This window comes from Narcine bancroftii, chromosome 7 (genome assembly GCF_036971445.1).
Source record: "Narcine bancroftii isolate sNarBan1 chromosome 7, sNarBan1.hap1, whole genome shotgun sequence".
Taxonomy (NCBI): Eukaryota; Metazoa; Chordata; class Chondrichthyes; order Torpediniformes; family Narcinidae; genus Narcine; species Narcine bancroftii.
The window spans coordinates 99,271,429-99,288,084 of record NC_091475.1 but is presented as its reverse complement, the minus strand read 5'-3'; the positions used below and the strand labels follow the sequence as shown (position 1 = coordinate 99,288,084).

The window sequence follows — 16,656 nt, the reverse complement described above, 5'->3', positions numbered from 1 at the left end:
CAAAAGTCGGTTTCTTTTTTGAAATCATTGTGTCCCTCTTTTGTTAGGATTAACACACTGGCAGCTTTTCCCCTTCTGCAGGAAATATTGCTGCTGGTCAGTTCTGCAACAGAACAGTGAGTTTCCTTAAACTGACCTCTTTGTCTCAGATTTCAATAATATATTTCTTGCAATTTTCCCATGTCACACTTTGAATTTCATAATGGCTTTTCACATGGATGGGCTAAAAGCACATTTAAGGCCTCTTACTCACAGAATCAAATGGTTCTGAGTGTTTCTGAGATAACACCCACTGTTTTCAGTATCTCAAAAACCATCATAAATCCTTTCATCTCTTTGGCTTCAACTGCAGAAGCAACCACTCCGTCTTTCAAACTGGCTTCAGCCTTCCATCTCAAAGAACCTGATGAGTTTAAAATCTTAATGTGTTTCTCTATGCTGAACTGCAAAGAACTATATGTCAGTAGAATGTAAATGAGCCCTGTCCACCCAAAACTGACTTCTACTATTCACACATATATAGAATATAGTTTTAACATTAGACTACAGATGAATCATAGCACATTTGTCACACTAGTGTCCCCATTTTCTTGCCTCTAAATTTATTTTCTATTGATTTGTGGGTTAGCTAACCCAATTGCTTGGTTTCCTCAGATCAAATACCGATGCAGCAGTGTTCAACATTTTCCTTGGGTGTCCAGGTTATGCATCTGGCAATTATTAAATAAAAGATAACACATTTCCATTCTAGTAATTAAACTAGACCTTGTGAACTCCACAGCTGTAAATAGAAATCACTAAGATCAACTGGATAATCTGATGGATCACATTGGCAAAGGTAGGATTTAGATTTGTGTATGGTTTCCAAAACAACAGCCAGAACGATTAAAAAGACAACTGAGTTCAACTACAGAACACAGCAACACTTTCATTTTCTAAATTCTTAAGACAAAAAACTATCACAATCAAACTACTTCACAATCATAACTGTAGTACATCAATCAGAATGAAAATGAATAAAAAACACTAGAGGTGATATAAACCAGTGAATTTAAGAAGCAGCATGCAGAAGAGTTAGGAGAACTTAAACAAGCATTTAAGTTGAACAACTGGTTAGGAAGTTAAATAAATTCAGAGTTATTTCATAATAATATTGGATTTTTTCCACATTTTAATCAAAGTCTATTTGTGTTAAGATGTTATCCCTTCATTCTGTGCGCCTTCATCTTATGTGGAACCATAAAGTCCAAGAAAATCTAGATTATATCATATTCAATGGCTTCCTTTTTTCTACATTAAATTTTCTAAAACTTTAATTTCTCAAACCAATTTTCTCTTCATGAAACTATGCAGTTAATGTTTAGACATTTTAAAGACTAATTTCAGGATTTTACCAGTAAGTGGTCCATAGTTCATCATTTTGTTTCTGCTTTATTAAATAGCAGTGCTATATTTAATACCGTCTAACCTATTGAGACCATTCCAAAATCCAATAACCCTGGGGTGCAGACTCTCAGGTTGAATGGATTTGTCAGCTTTTTATTTTTAATTTCTCCAATCCACAACAAAGAACACCGTTAACCTGGCCAAGCACACCACTCACTGCTACCTTCAGCCAGAAGTTCTCCTCCTCCCCCTCCCACCCAAAAGCTATTAAGCTCTGGTACCACAGTGTACTACCCTAACTAAGAACAATAAAGATCTGTCTGCAATATTGAGGCAGCACATTTATTGTGCTACTGCAACAGTGAAAATGTTTTTTTTTAATACTTTATTTATACATTTTTAAACCACAATAATAGTTACATTACATTCAATTCTAAATTATTTCAACCCCTCCATCTCCCATCCCCCCACCCCTAAAGAAAATAAAGAAAAACTGGAGAATGCCAATAAAACATTTATACAATAAAGTCTATTTGAGGCTACCAAGAAGTGAGGTTTTCAGACAGCAAATTATACAAGCAAACCAATATTTTGCAAATTTGGGCCCAATATTTTCCAAAAAAAAAAGATATTTATCTTTTAGATTATGTAATTTTCTTTAATGGCATACAGCTATGAAGTTCTGCATGCCATCTTTCCATTTCTATTTCTGACTTTCACGATATTGCTATAATTTCCAAGAAAATGCTAAAACAATTAACACATTCAATTTGATGAATATTTAATTTTACTCAATAAAAATAACATCAGATACTGCGGGAATTCGACCCGTAATTTGTTCCAAAAAATTACATGTATTCTTTTCGATTTATTCTTCATGACGCATTGTGTTAATTTGATTGAAGCCAATTGTTAATGTTTTATGCACCTCTCCTTCTGAACCAATAATTTCATTACATCTGTAAATTGCATTTATGTATATGACAATAAATTCTCCTCAGTATCTTTGCATATTTGTTAGCTTACATTGCTTCCTGACGTGTCTATCTTCTCGATTTCTGCTTTCAGAAGGCACCCAAAACCATTATGGACTCATATCATCCTGGTCACAACCATTTCATGCTGTTACCTTCACATAGAAGGTACAGAATCCTGAAGTCCAGCACCTCTATGTTCAAGAACATTCCCCCCCCAACCCCAACAGCTAAAATTCTCTTGATCCTTCCCTTATTACCCTTAAACTACTGCAGGACCATACAAAGACCTACGTGTACTGTTGGGACTATTTCATTTACTAAGCTTTTTACTTACACTAACTGTAACAATATTTATATTTTTTAGTTCTCTCTATGACCTGGAGTAATTTAATATACATTTTTGAATTAAAAAAAAACCCAAAATACTTGCTTGGCTACAGTATTTCAGTTCATGTGTATAACAAGCTCTTTAGCAGAGTTTAGTGATACATTTTTAAAAATGGAGGAGTTATAATTTCAATTGCTACAGTACTAAACTATTGTTTGCATTCTCCTTTTTCACACATCTGCAGAAATTCAATGTATGCCTGTCTTTATTAATTTCCTGGAAAACACCCTATTCTATTTTCAACTTATTAAAACTAACTATTTTAGTTCCTACCTTCTGGTTTCTGACATTTATAAACCTTTACATGGATAACCAGCTACAAGAGATTTTATTCCCCACCCCCAATCAACTGAACAAATGCAGAATATTCCCCCAGAAGCAATCTGACACATCACTCCAAAGATCACAATTTGAACACTGCATAGATGAATCAAATTTGGTTGGTCTTTTGAGCTCACTATTCAAAGTCACCATTGAGAAACAATCTTATTTCTCATTCTGTTGGCAGTAATCATTGAAAAGTTCAAACTAATGCCACCATTAACAATAATTACCATCAAGCACACATTTAATTATGGGCATTATAATAAATTTCACAACTGACCTGTTCTTTAACCTTAATATCTTTGACATTCACTCCTCGGAATACAGTCGACATTAATTGAAGAGAATTTTAAAGCTAAAAAGTCACATGCATTATCATAACTAAATGAACAAAAGCATAGTATTTAAAACCCGGAACACTGAAGTGATACACTTTTCAGTTATGATATTAAGAAATTCTATTCCCTCAAGTTGATCAGCAGAACCTCTGGGAGCCCACACTACACAGGCAAAAGAATTACAAATTGTATCATATCACCATATTCTTTGTTACCATAGAAGTTATGGTGTGGAAAAGGTAATAAAAGTGCTCTTGGCACAGAGTTTAACATAAAGCATTGAAGAACTGTTTTTCCTTTTTTTAATTCATGGGTGTGTCACTGACAGCATGTATTGTCTACTCCTAATTGCATTTATTCAGGCCAGGTAAGTAGGGCAATGTTTTCACAATTACTCATTGGTAACTTGATATTGTGCCAGAGAGTACATGCAACAAATGAAAAATGAAATCAATATACAACAAATCATTGTAAACACATTAAACTGCACAGAATTATGAAAAGGTTCACCAGATTCTGGAGCAAACACTCAAAATCAAGCTGTGCAGAACAAATGTTTCAATTATAATTAAAAAAATAATATTTGTGTATCAACAAGAAATTACAAGGATTCATCTCTAAAGTAGGACACAAATGAACAAACAACAAAGTTGCAGTTATACAAATGCAAAATGTTTGAAATTTATCAGGACTATTACTCAATTACAGGACTTCAAATGCTCCAAGATTATTAGAATTGTACACGGTATTACCACAACTTAATTCTTATTGGACTTACCTTTGTTCCTAGCACTTTGACAGCACTACACTGAGGTATTATGGGATGCAGAAGATTAAGTTTCAAACTATATTCATCTTCTGATGAAAGCTTCACTGATGCATTCACCTATAAAATTAAATCAAAAACCATTTACTTATATTGTTACTCAAATTTATCATGTACCTCCCTTTTTGCAAGTAATCTGCAGAAAATATGCAATATGTATATCACTGTGTTAACTCTTAAATGGAAACATTCCTAAAATTCCATGCAAGTCTTAGGCCAGTGGTTCTCAATTTTTTTTTAATACTGGTGCTCTGTGGTTAGTAAGGGATTTCCCAAGGCGGTATGCGAATGGGAACAAAAGGTTGAAAACCACTGTTTTAGGCTTACTAACTTTTACTGCACACCTGAAAGTGTGCCATTAACATAGTAACAGGCCCTTCCGGCCCATGAGTTCATGCTGCCCAAATACAGCAATTAACCTACAACTCCAATGTATTTTGAAGGGTGGGGAGAAACCTGAGTGTCCAGAAGAAACCCACAGAGACACAGGGAGAGTGTACAAACTCTATACAGAGTGCACTGAATTTAAACACGGGTTGTTGGCTCTATAATAGCGTTGCTCTAATCATGCCATGGATTAATAGTCCAGACTTCTAAATTACTGGACCGGTAAAATCAAAAAGTCCAATGATACTAGTTGAATGCAAAGGGTAGTTGAATCAATTTAATATTTCTTTTTAAAAGGTAGATGGATGCATGTGTAAAATGAGGAAATTCACAAAGTAATGAATAAAAATAGGGAACAGTGATTACAAGAAATGAGAGGGAGGGATAGCAGGCGGCAATTTCACTTCCAGTTCATAGAGAGGACAGGGATTCATGATATGCTTTCTGCATGTGAAAAGAACCTTCAGGAGGGTGAATCCTCGCAAAGTGTCTAGCCAGATAGTGCAGCTGATCACCTCGTAAAAACTCATGTAAACCCACTGGCTGGAGTGTTTGACAACATTTTTAACCTCTTGCTACAAAGGTCTGGGGTCTCTACCTGCTTAAAAAGGAAATCCATTATACCAGTGGCCAAGAAGTGCTGGTTGACCTGTCTCAATAACTATCAAGTGGTGGCACTTGTGTCCATATGATGAGATGTTTTGAAAGGTCGGTTATGGAGCAAATCAACTCCTGTTTCAGAAAGGACCTGAACCCACTTCAATTCAACTGTTGTCACAATAGATCAATGGCAGATATCATCTTGCTGGCCATTCACCCTGAGTTAGATCACCTAGACCACAAATACACCTGCAACAGGCTGTAGATCAATCAAATTTCAACACTATCATAGCAGCAAAGCTTATGATCAAATTTAAGGACATGAGACTAATTTTATCCCTCTACAACCAGATCCTCATTGGCAGATCCAATCAGTACGATTGGCAACGTCACCTCCTCCTCGCTGACCATGAACAAGGGCTCCCCAAGGATGTGTGCTTAGTCCTCAGCTCTATTTCTTGCATATCCATGAATGTGTAGCCAAGATCTGATGCAACTCAATTTACAAATACACTGACACCATCATCATTTTTGGCTGAAAACAATACAGGATATGTGGTGCAAGAATGATAATCTTGCTCCAAGGAAGGAGAGGCCAAGGGACCACAGATCTATCTGCATTGATGGGAAGGAGGTGGAGAGAGTCTTCAAGTTCCTGGGAGTCAATTTTTCAGAAGACCTTTCCTTGAACTACCACTCTGAGATAACTGTGAAAAAGGTAACCAACATCACTACTTTCCAAGAGTGAGGCAATTTGGGAAGTCGTCGGATATTCCATCAAACTTCCACAGGTGTACTGTGGATAGTACACTATTATGAGCTCCTGTTTTAGTAAAATGGGATTATCACTGTAAGGGATAGTATAGACAGGAGGAAATGAATGGTCACAATTAACATTTAACATAAGCACCATCACGTCACAGCCCAGCGACAATTTGATACATTGGAAGAACTGAGGGAGGGCTTGTCACAGTCTGTTCCAGATTCGATACATTTGCAAAGTCATTGTGATTTTACAAGGGAGAACCCCGTTGACTACTAAAAACAGCTTTTTGAAGCAGCTTTTGTGGCCAGCCATTTGGTGGAATTAAGAGCAAAGTATGCTCTGGGAATGACAGCCTTTTTAGTGGATTCACACATGAAAACCACACTTCTAGGTTCAAGATTAGGTTCTTTGTAACAGCTACTAGACTCTTGAACCTCCTCATAACACACTCATCAGATTCCTCTGATAGTACAGAAGAGCAGTTTGCCCTTTGCTTTGGAGCTATAAACAATTAGTGTAACAGGTGACAAAGTACAAATAAAAATGTTGCATTGTTTTTTCTTGATTACAAAGCAACCTTACTCACTTTGATCAGAAATAACAATTCTTCCCCAAAATTAGAATGTTCTCATTTTATTAATTTTCTTTAAAAAAACAAAATGTACCACTAATTCTGATTAATTTTCATTTCCAATAGAATTTTACCAAAATAATTTTTAAAATCTGTCAAACGTATATTCACAGATAATTTATAAAACTTATCTTATTTTAAAATCATGTTTTTTTTAAATAGATTTGACACTTCTATTTAGAATTTATAAGAGACATGAAGTAACAAGGACATGATCTAACAATATACTGTACTTCACACGTACAAAATATTTTCACAATGATGCTCTGATTCAGAATTCACTTTAGAGTAACTCCGACTCTCATATTTAAATCAGCCTTTGCAGCAAGTTCTGATAATTAAAGGAACCTTACATTTTTTTCAGCAAATTCAACCTTCACATCATCCTTGTTTGCATTCTTGATCATTATTGTGATGGTAACATGAGACTCTGTCTGGTACCAGTCATGTCTAAAGTAAAAAGGAATGTTTAATTAGATAATAAAATCAAGTTACTTAATAGCCAATTTCTATTTCTCTGTCAGCACGAAGCAATGTTACCATCAACTACAGTGTGACTGCTTAATTGTTCAAAGCATTTGTTAATGGCAAATGCTTTTTGCTGAGTAGCAATTAATTGCATTTTGCTTCAATGTTTCAAAGAACAAAGTATTGTCACAATATATTTTTATTGCTTCTCGGCTTGTTAGAAAAGTTATTTCTTACCACATTTTTAATAAGGTGCATCAGTTTTGAAGATAAAATACTTTCATTTTATGAAAACATTATTCCACAAGCAGACAATACAAATTAAAACAGATCTTAAATTAGAAATGTTGAGATGGATACTGCAAGTTGCTAGACAGTGACAATGATAATGAGGTTTATTCCTGTGGAATACTCAATATGAATGGGTCAAAAGCCCCTATTAGTGCAATATGCAATCATACCTGTTCAAACAAGAACATGACAGGATTGAATCTACAAAATATACAGTGCCCTCCATAAGGTTTGGGACAAAGATACTTTTTTTTCCCCTTTATTTGTCCCTGTGCTCCACAGTTTTAAATTTGTAATCAAACAATTCACATGTGATTAAAGTGCACATTCCATGTTATTTGTATACAATTTGGTTTAACCACGTAGAAATGACTGTACAGTACTTTTTAGATATAGTCCCCTTGTTTCAGGGTACTATAATGTTTGGGACATTTGCCTTCACAGGTGTTTGTGAGTCCTCAGGTATGTTTAATTGCTTCATTGGTCCTGGGTTTTCTTCTAAGCTTTTGATCACCTTTAGAGTCTGTATGAGGACCAGAGTTGTGTCAAAGAAACCATTATGAGGCTGAAAAACAAAAATAAAACAATAAAAGGTATCACCCAAACCTTGGATTACCAAAATCAACTGTTTGGAACATCATTAAGAAAGAGTATACTAGTAAGCTCAGTAATCGCAAAGGGACTGGTATACCAAGGAAGATCTCCACTGCTGATGACAGAAGAATTCTCATCATGATGAAGAAAAATTCACAAACGCATGTACAACAGATCAGAAACATTCTTCAGGAGCCAGGTGTGGATATGTCAATGGCTACTGTGCGCAGAGACTTCATGAACAGAAGTAAAGATGCAAACCATGGCAAAGATGGTATGCTTTGGATCTTGGGCAGTTCCTTCACGTCTCCACAGTTTTCTTATGTTCTCACTTTGATACAGGTTAATCTTGGTCTTATCTATCCACAAGACTTTTTTTCCAAAATTCTGCAGGGTCTTTTAAATATTTCTTAACAAAGTGTAATCTGGCCATCTGTGATGATGTAATGGTGGGGGGAGGGGGCAATATTATACTGTCTGCTTGCTATAGGCTATGGCTGTAGAGATACTCCACCCTACTGGTATAACAGATGGAGATGCTTTTCCCATTGGCCAGTTTAGAGGTGGCTCCAGTCTGTTAATAAAAGCCCTGTTTTAGTATAATACTTGACTGGTCCATGTCTATGGCATATCACCATCATTATTATGTGGCTAACTACAGGTAGTTGTTTGCATCTTGCAGTGTAGTCTCTATTTCTGATCATGAAGTCTTCTGCAGACAGTGGACATTTAGACATGCACTCCTGCCTCCTGAAGAGTGTTTCTGATTGGTGATGGAGATTTTTCTTCATTATGATGAGAATTCTTCTGTCATCAGCAGTGGAGGGTCTTCCTTGGAATATCAGTCCCTTTGTGATTACGGAGCTCACCAGTCTGCTCTTTTTCTAAATGATGTTCCAAACAGATGATTTTGGAAATCCTAAGATTTGGGTGATGTCTCTTACTGTTTTATTTTTGGTTTTTTTTTCAGCCTCATAATGAGTTCTTTGACATTTATTGACACAACCCTGGTTGAAAAATGAAAACTACAGACTCCAAAGGTGATCAAAAGCTTTGAAGCAAACCAAGCTCTCTTATACATGTACCAATGATGCAATTTCTAGGCCTTTTTTAATGGTGAAACCCTGCATTATAGCTGTCTCAAGTTAAAAAAAAAGCCAATTTTACCTTTTATGCTGATGACCTATAAGGCGGTTCCCATGATCCCTTTATGCACAACTGAGTCAGGAGCCAGCTTCCAGAGCTGAGGGAGACAGGGTGAGTGGTGCAGTTGCTCCATCTGCCACCGTGACATCAAACTTACATGCTGAAAAGGAAAAGTGACCTATACTCGAGAATGGTGACCTAAGAACAGGTAAGTGCGCTAGTGGAGATATATGCAAGCAGTTTTGAGACTCGGGCAGATCTCCTGTGCAATGTAATAGCCTCTGTTAACCATATGGATGTTTTTTAAATTTGTGTTCCTGGATCGCGGGCTGACGGCGTCATCACGATGACATCTGCCCTCCCCTTTGCAGCCACTTTCAGTGGTATTCGTTTTATGAAAGAGGTGGAGCAACTACACTCCACTTTAAGTGTACCCCTCCCTTCCCTCCCACCCCTGGATGGAAGTTGGAGTGTATTTTATGGAGGTAGGTGAAGAGAGGTAAAGATGAAGGATCTTTGTCATTATATTCACTTTTTTTTCTCTATAAAAGGGCTTTGAAGTCATATGTCCTAAACATTATGGTGCCCCGAAATGAGGGACTATGTTTAAAAAGTGTTGTACAGTAATTTCTACATGATCAAACCGAAATGTACACAAAAAACTTCGAATAAAATCTAGAATGTGCACATTAATTATGTGAATTGTTTGATTACAAATTTAAAACTGTGGAGCACAAGGGCAAATAAAGGGAAAAAAGTGTATTTGTCCCAAACACTCTGGAGGGCACTATAAATAAATCCTAAATAATCATTTTTCTGAAACTGTCTTAATTTGTCATGACTTGTACACTAACTGTAAAAGCTTGGTTATTAAAACTGTTGTCACCTCTACTCTACAAAACAAATTATAAATGGAACTCATCTTGAAATAGCAAATCCAGTTAAACTTGAAGGTTGTTTGATCCAGTTTTGAATAAAATGACTAAGAAAGGGACTAAAAAAAACTTAAGTGCACAAATATAATTGGCTTGAGACAAATGCAGCATAAATCAAGAGTTTTGGTTTGTTGTACACGTACAAAATTTGCTGAAAATGAATGCCAATTAAAAGAAAAAAATTGAATCCATCAACATGGAACAACAGAAATAAAGTTCACAATGGTTGTAAAATGTATGATATTTATATACCAGAAAGCATTTCTAAAGAATAATGTTAAACATTATGGAATAAAACACATACAAGCTTATTCACAAAGACATAATAAACATTGTTGAATGCAATGTAATATGTTCAAAGCAGAGCATGGTTGATTGTAAAAGCCACAAAAAAAATTCTACAAATCTGAAAATCTGATTTACTCTTTGGAAAACATTTGTCAAGTTAAATTCTGAGGAAACTTTCAAACCTATAGACTGACACAATCACATTAAATTCACAAGCATCCAGCAATTGCTCTAATAAATTGAAGAATTTAACAAGTTATGCCTACTTCTAGAGGCAATATAAATATTAAACAGGCATCAAATAAAAACATTGTATTGCAGAAAACAAACTATAACTGTTTTTTTGAGTCTCTGCATTCAACTTTACGATCAGTATTTATTTTAATGTATCACAATTCTTTTCCATCCCAGACTTTTCACTTACATATAAGTGAGATTCCTTGATTAGATGACTTTGTATGTAGGATTTATATGTTAAACTCAATAAAAATATTTTAAAAAGAAACAGTCTCCCTTCATCTAATACTCAACTCATGCTTTCCTTTGTATTAGATTCCTGGACAACTGTCACCAACTGTGCAGACCAACTGATGGACAGCTTCAACACATCACACAAATTTCAGTAACTCCCTTTCTCTCCTATTCAGCCAATACTGTCGAACCCCATTTTATCACCCAGATCTTAAAATCTCAGACATAGCTCTTATAATCCTTTCATAATCCTGCTCATGCTATTTTATTAAATAGCCCATTCCCTCCTCAACTACCCTGCTTACTCAATCCTCTGTGCAACTCAAAATTCTTACGCAATGCCCACCTCTTTTCATATTACTGTTTTCAAAGGTTTCGGCCAGCTATTCTCAATGGGGGCCACAGCACATTTAAAGGCTGGGGAGGCACGGACAGAAGTCATAAAATACTTTTTATGTAGTCAGTAGGAGAAAAGTACAGAACAAACCAACTAAACTTGACTGCTTCACGGGAAAGGGGGCTGATAAATGCTGAGCAGAGTCCTAAGTTTTGGGGGGCGGGGGGGGGGGGGAAAACGGGGAGTAGGTGCAACAAAAAGGGTTGAGAATGACTGGTTTTAGGCCATAAGAGGTTCAAATTCCATGTCATCTTGTCACTATTCAACAATTTCCTATGACCAAAAGATGAGTACAATTTATTACTTTTTATCCCAACAGCAAGTTAAACCAAGCAGGAATAAAGATCCAGTATTGAAGCAGGACTTCAAGAACAGTACAACTCTAATTATCCAAAATGGTCAGGACCAGGCCTATTTTGGATAAATATTTTTTTCAGAGAACTGGTCATCTTTTAAAAATAGCTCAGTAGCAATAGCAAATCACTTGTCTAGGCCTGAGCAGCATACACAATCCTCTGCAATTTTTTTTGCAGTCTTGGGCAGACCACATGCCAGTTCCCATAGCACACAGTGATGTATACTGAAAGGATAACTTCAGTGAAATGGTTAAGGGATTCAAGTGATATGCCACATTTTGTCAAACTCTTAAGAGGTAGAGACACTGATGTGCTTTCATGCCCTTTGCTACAAAGAGGGTGGAACAAATTATATCAATGGAGATATTTACTCCCAAGAATGTAAAGCTGTCTCCCATCTCCATTACATGTTGTTGGCTGAGGAGAAAGCTCCTCTTCAGAAGTCTGAGAACAGGTCCTTGATTTTTCTGACAAGTGATAGTTGATATCCAAGCACCAAAGCCACTGGTGCCTCCATCTCCCTTCTGCACTCTGATGTCATTGTTAGAGATCCTATTCACACCAGTGGCATTTCATCCATGAATTTATAGATTGAGTTGGAATGGTGTGTGCTCATCAACATGGTTTTACAGGGAATATACTTGTGATCCGAGTACAGAGCTTGAAGGGCCCCAGTATTAAGGATGATCAAGGAGGAGGTGCTGATGGGTGGTCTTCAGGAAAGGAAGTCATGAATCCAATTGCAGAGTGCAAAGAACAAGGCCATGGAGTTTGGAGATAGGTTTATTTCATACTTTTGTGTTGAAGGCATTAAAATCACAGCTATTATCAATGAATAGGTAACTTTGTTATCCAGGTGTTCAAAGGCTGAGAATAGAGCCAGACAGATAGCATCTGCTGTGGACCTGTTGTGGCAGTATACAAAAATGGACTGGGTCAAGGATGGCTGGTAGGCTGGAGTTGATGTGAGCCATGACCAACTTCTCAAAGCCCTTCAAGTGGACTAATGTCAGAACCACTGGCAGGTTTGTCACTATATTCTTCTTCAGCACCAGGATGATAAACACCTTCTAGAAGCAGGCGGGTACTTCAGCCTACAGGAGAAAAAGGTTGATGATGTCTGTGAATACTCCCACAAGCTGTTCTCTGCACAGACATACAGAGTACATCCAGGGCTTCTGGCTGGGCCAGTTGCTTTTCACGGATTCTCTCTTCCGAAAGCTGATCTGATATCTGTTGCAGTGACCATAGTTGTTGGTGCACCAGAGATTGAAGCACTGGCTTCCTGCTTGAAGAGAACATCAAATGCTTTGAGCTCATATAGGAGAGATGCATCATCTGCCCAGTTTCATTTTCTAGCCTATGATGATACACATCCTGCCACAAATGCCTGAGTTTCATTAGGGTCTCAATTCAGTTTCAGTACTGTGCTGTTAGCCTTGAACAAGCTGTACCTAGATTTCTTATATAGAGCCATTTGCCTATATTGGTCCATATCCTTCAAAGCCGTTCCTATCTATATGTCTATCCAATTGTCTTATGAATACCAAAACTATGCCAGTTTCTACAATTTCCTCTGCCAGCTCATTCCAGATACAAAGTTCAAATTTATTGCCAGAGTACGTACATGAAATCACATCCAACACTGGATCATACACAATGTTTTCCCCTCTGAATAGAAATTTCCCCTCAGGTCCCTCTAAATCTCTCCCTTCCCATCCTAAGCCTATTGTCCTACAGTTCTAGATTCATCTAGCCTGGGAAAAAAAGACTAATCATTCACTTTATTCATGTCCCTCATGATTTTATAAACCTCTAAATTCACTCCTCAGCCTCCTGTGCTCTGGGGCTCTCTTAACACAAAATATTTACTGATCCACATTTAAAGTACATCAAAGCTCAATAATTTACAAACATTTTCTGAAGAAATCTAATTTATATTGGTTACAATACCAAACTGCATATATAAACTCTAGCATCTCTGTTAAGGGCTAGTAATTTAATAAAGAAATGCAAATAATTATTTCATGACACTAGAGGTGCATCTGTAATTCTCTCAAAAAACTCCTTAGATTTTACAGGATTGTCTACAGAAAGAAAAACAGTGCCATCAACAGGTAAGAGGCAGCAAATACAGCACAATTATAAAAACCTCTTTCAACTATTCAAGAGCTAAAATCTTTAGTTTAGGAAAATGACCTTACACATTTCATCCAATCTCAATGAGGCCAACAATAAATTTAGACATGAAATTTCAAGGATTCAAATTGTCCAATTCTAGTTGGTAGTGGTGTACCACAGGGGGTCAGAGTTTGGTATGCTACTTTTCATATTATATGTTAATGATTTAGATGGCAAAATTGATACCCTTGTCGTCAAGTTGCAGATGATACAAAAATAGGTGAAGGCAGGGTTGAGGAATCAGAGAGTCTGCAGAGGTACTTGGACAGATTGGGAAAATGGGCAAAGAAGCGGCAGATAGAATAGACCGTAGGGAACTGTATGAATGCAAGTATTGAATTGTATTTAGCTTCCTTACTAAAGACTGTTACAAGTCCAGAGGACCCCAAAATTCAGCAGCAATAGATATTCACCACGACAAATAGTTACTTAAACAAAAGTTTTTTTAATCATCTTTAAACATGAAAACAGAATCAAACTTTAACTTATCTCTATTTTTAACTTACTTAACTCCCTTCTAATTCTAAGCCCACGTGTATGTAATGTGTGTGCAAATTTAAGGAAGTTCTTTGGTTCACAGTCCAATCTCACTTCTCATTCTTCCAAGTTCTCTGGTTGTAGGCAAGTCTTATACTGTGCACAGAATTTAAAATGTATAAAGTTCACCAGGCTTTGGAGCTCGAAAGGTAAATGATTACCGCTCAGGAAGGTTCTTGTAGGTTTTGTAGAGTGAGATGTGTAGTTTCAGGATTTCCACAACTGAGGTACCATTAGTCACCTCAATGTCTTGCTGATAAAACTTGCTCCATCAGGGTTCTCCAGATAATAACCTCTTTCTTTCAGGTTATCACAGAATTTCTTTCTGTTCCTCTTATTCCAAGAGAAACATTAGACAGCTCATTTTCTCCTCTAGCATGACACACAAGAGTAGGCCGTCCTCCACTCTGGAGCTTCTGTTTCAGTTCCAACATGCTTCTCCTGGCTGACACTGTTCAGACTCCCTCTCTCTCTGAGACACTATCTCAAACTTCCAGAAAGCCCGTGTGACTCTCTCTCGCAAAAAAAACCTGACCTTCTCCAGAAAACAATAGATGTCAGTCTTCTGGTTCATCTGTTGTTTTTAGGTAAACAAGAACCCATTAGTGACCTTTCTGTGATCACTCCAAAACTCTGCAAAGAGCTATCAATAGACATCATGTCTCCTGCTTGTTGCTTTAAAGACAATAGTCCATTTATTTCTGCAGTTTCTGTAAAGTTACTCATAATATGAAATCTCCAGTATTTTCAAATAAGATCTGTTTTAAAGTGTGTGCATGTAATCTGCACTATCTTTTCCAATTTATCTCCCAAAAATAATCCAAAATATTCTGTCACAACTCAACCTGCAAGTTACCCTTTTAGGAATTCTGCACTAGGACTCCCAAGATCCTTTGGTTCACCACTTTCTGAATTCTCTCTCCATTTAGAAAATAGTCTCTGTCTTTATTCCTTCTACTAAAGTGAATGGCAGAAGATCATTCAGAAAGCGGAGGTCAAAAGAGACTCTATATATAGAGTTCTGGCACAGGATTCACAAAAGGTTAACTTGCAGGTTCAATCAGTAGCAAGGAAGGCAAATGCAATATAGTATTCATTTTGAGAAGGCTAGAATATAAAATCTAGATCTAATGCTAAAGCTCATAAAACATTGGTCAGAACACATTTGGAGTATTGACTGCATATTTAATGAACAATAAGACATTATAAAGAGTCCAGAGGAGGCTTATAAGAATGGTCCCAGAGAGGAGACAATTAACAAAGGAGGTGAGTTTGATGGCTCTAGACCTGTACTCATCGGAATTTAGTAAGAAGAGGTGTGGGGAGGGGATGGCAGGATCTCACTGAAGCCTACCAAATATGGAACGGGCTGAAAAGAGTGGACATAGAGAAGCTATTTCAATAGTGGGAGTGTCGAAGACCAGAGGGGACACAGCCTCAGAATTAAAAGGATGAACCTTCAAAACACAGTTGAGTAATTTATTCAGCCAAGTAAGTAGTGGATCTGTGAAATTTAATGCAAGACAGCTATATATACACTGGGTATATATAAAGGACTGTTTGATACCTAAGGGTGTCAAAGGTTGAGGGTGGTAAATCTGTGGAATTTGTTGCTACAGAAAGTCATGCAGGCCAGGTCAATGGGTGCATTTAAGACAGAGACTGATGAGTTTGTGGCTGGTATGCCACTGCAAGAGAAAGAAACACATTGATTCAAGCAGAGTTTCAGTACAACTGATTTACTAATTCAAAATTTCATGCTTAAGAGGCTCACGACCTGTGGGGCGGAAATTACATCGGCTTCACTGCCACTTGGGTGATCCTGACACTCTCATTCTCCTCCCGACGAGGGCATCGAAGATTATGGGAAGAAGGCCACGCAGTGGGGCTGAGTGGGAAAACACATTAGCTACGATTTGAATGGGACAGACTCGATGGGCTGAATAGCCTATTTCTGGTCCTATGTCTTCTGGTCTAATTCTTTCCAGTCGTTTAATAAACCTCAATTTAAAAATTTGCAGTTATGAGTCTTCATTGTGAAACTAGGAATGTTTCAGTATTTCACAAATGAAAAATTAAAATAAGAAAAAAAAGTGTTGAGCAATGAAGGGAGAGATGATCAAAGAAAGCTACTCGTTTAAAAGATGCACTTTAGAAGGTTTCTAAACCACAATTACATGTGCAGAGCAAGATGGGTTTCCAGCATTCCAAAGAGTAAGGTGAAATGACTGAAAGGTAGTCAAATGGTAAAAAAAGACAATGCAGGGACTGGATGAAAGGTTACAGTCAAGAAGATGCTGTAACAGATACCAGAGGAAAGAAAGTTGCAAAACTCTGCAATAAATGTTTTAATACTTTATTGATCATGA

The 16,656-nt window shown here is 37.0% G+C and overlaps 1 protein-coding gene across 1 annotated transcript in view; it reads right to left on the bottom strand.

Annotated features, from left to right (window-relative positions):
• LOC138739136 (protein SGT1 homolog) overlaps positions 1-16,656 on the bottom strand; it is a 120,638-nt gene that overhangs the window by 35,766 nt on the left and 68,216 nt on the right. Inside the window, exons 9-10 of the mRNA XM_069890642.1 lie at positions 6,977-7,073; positions 4,192-4,299 (exon numbers count right to left, since the gene is read on the bottom strand). Of these exons, the coding sequence (XP_069746743.1) occupies positions 4,192-4,299; positions 6,977-7,073 (205 nt within the window). The remainder of the gene's footprint in view (positions 1-4,191; positions 4,300-6,976; positions 7,074-16,656) is intronic.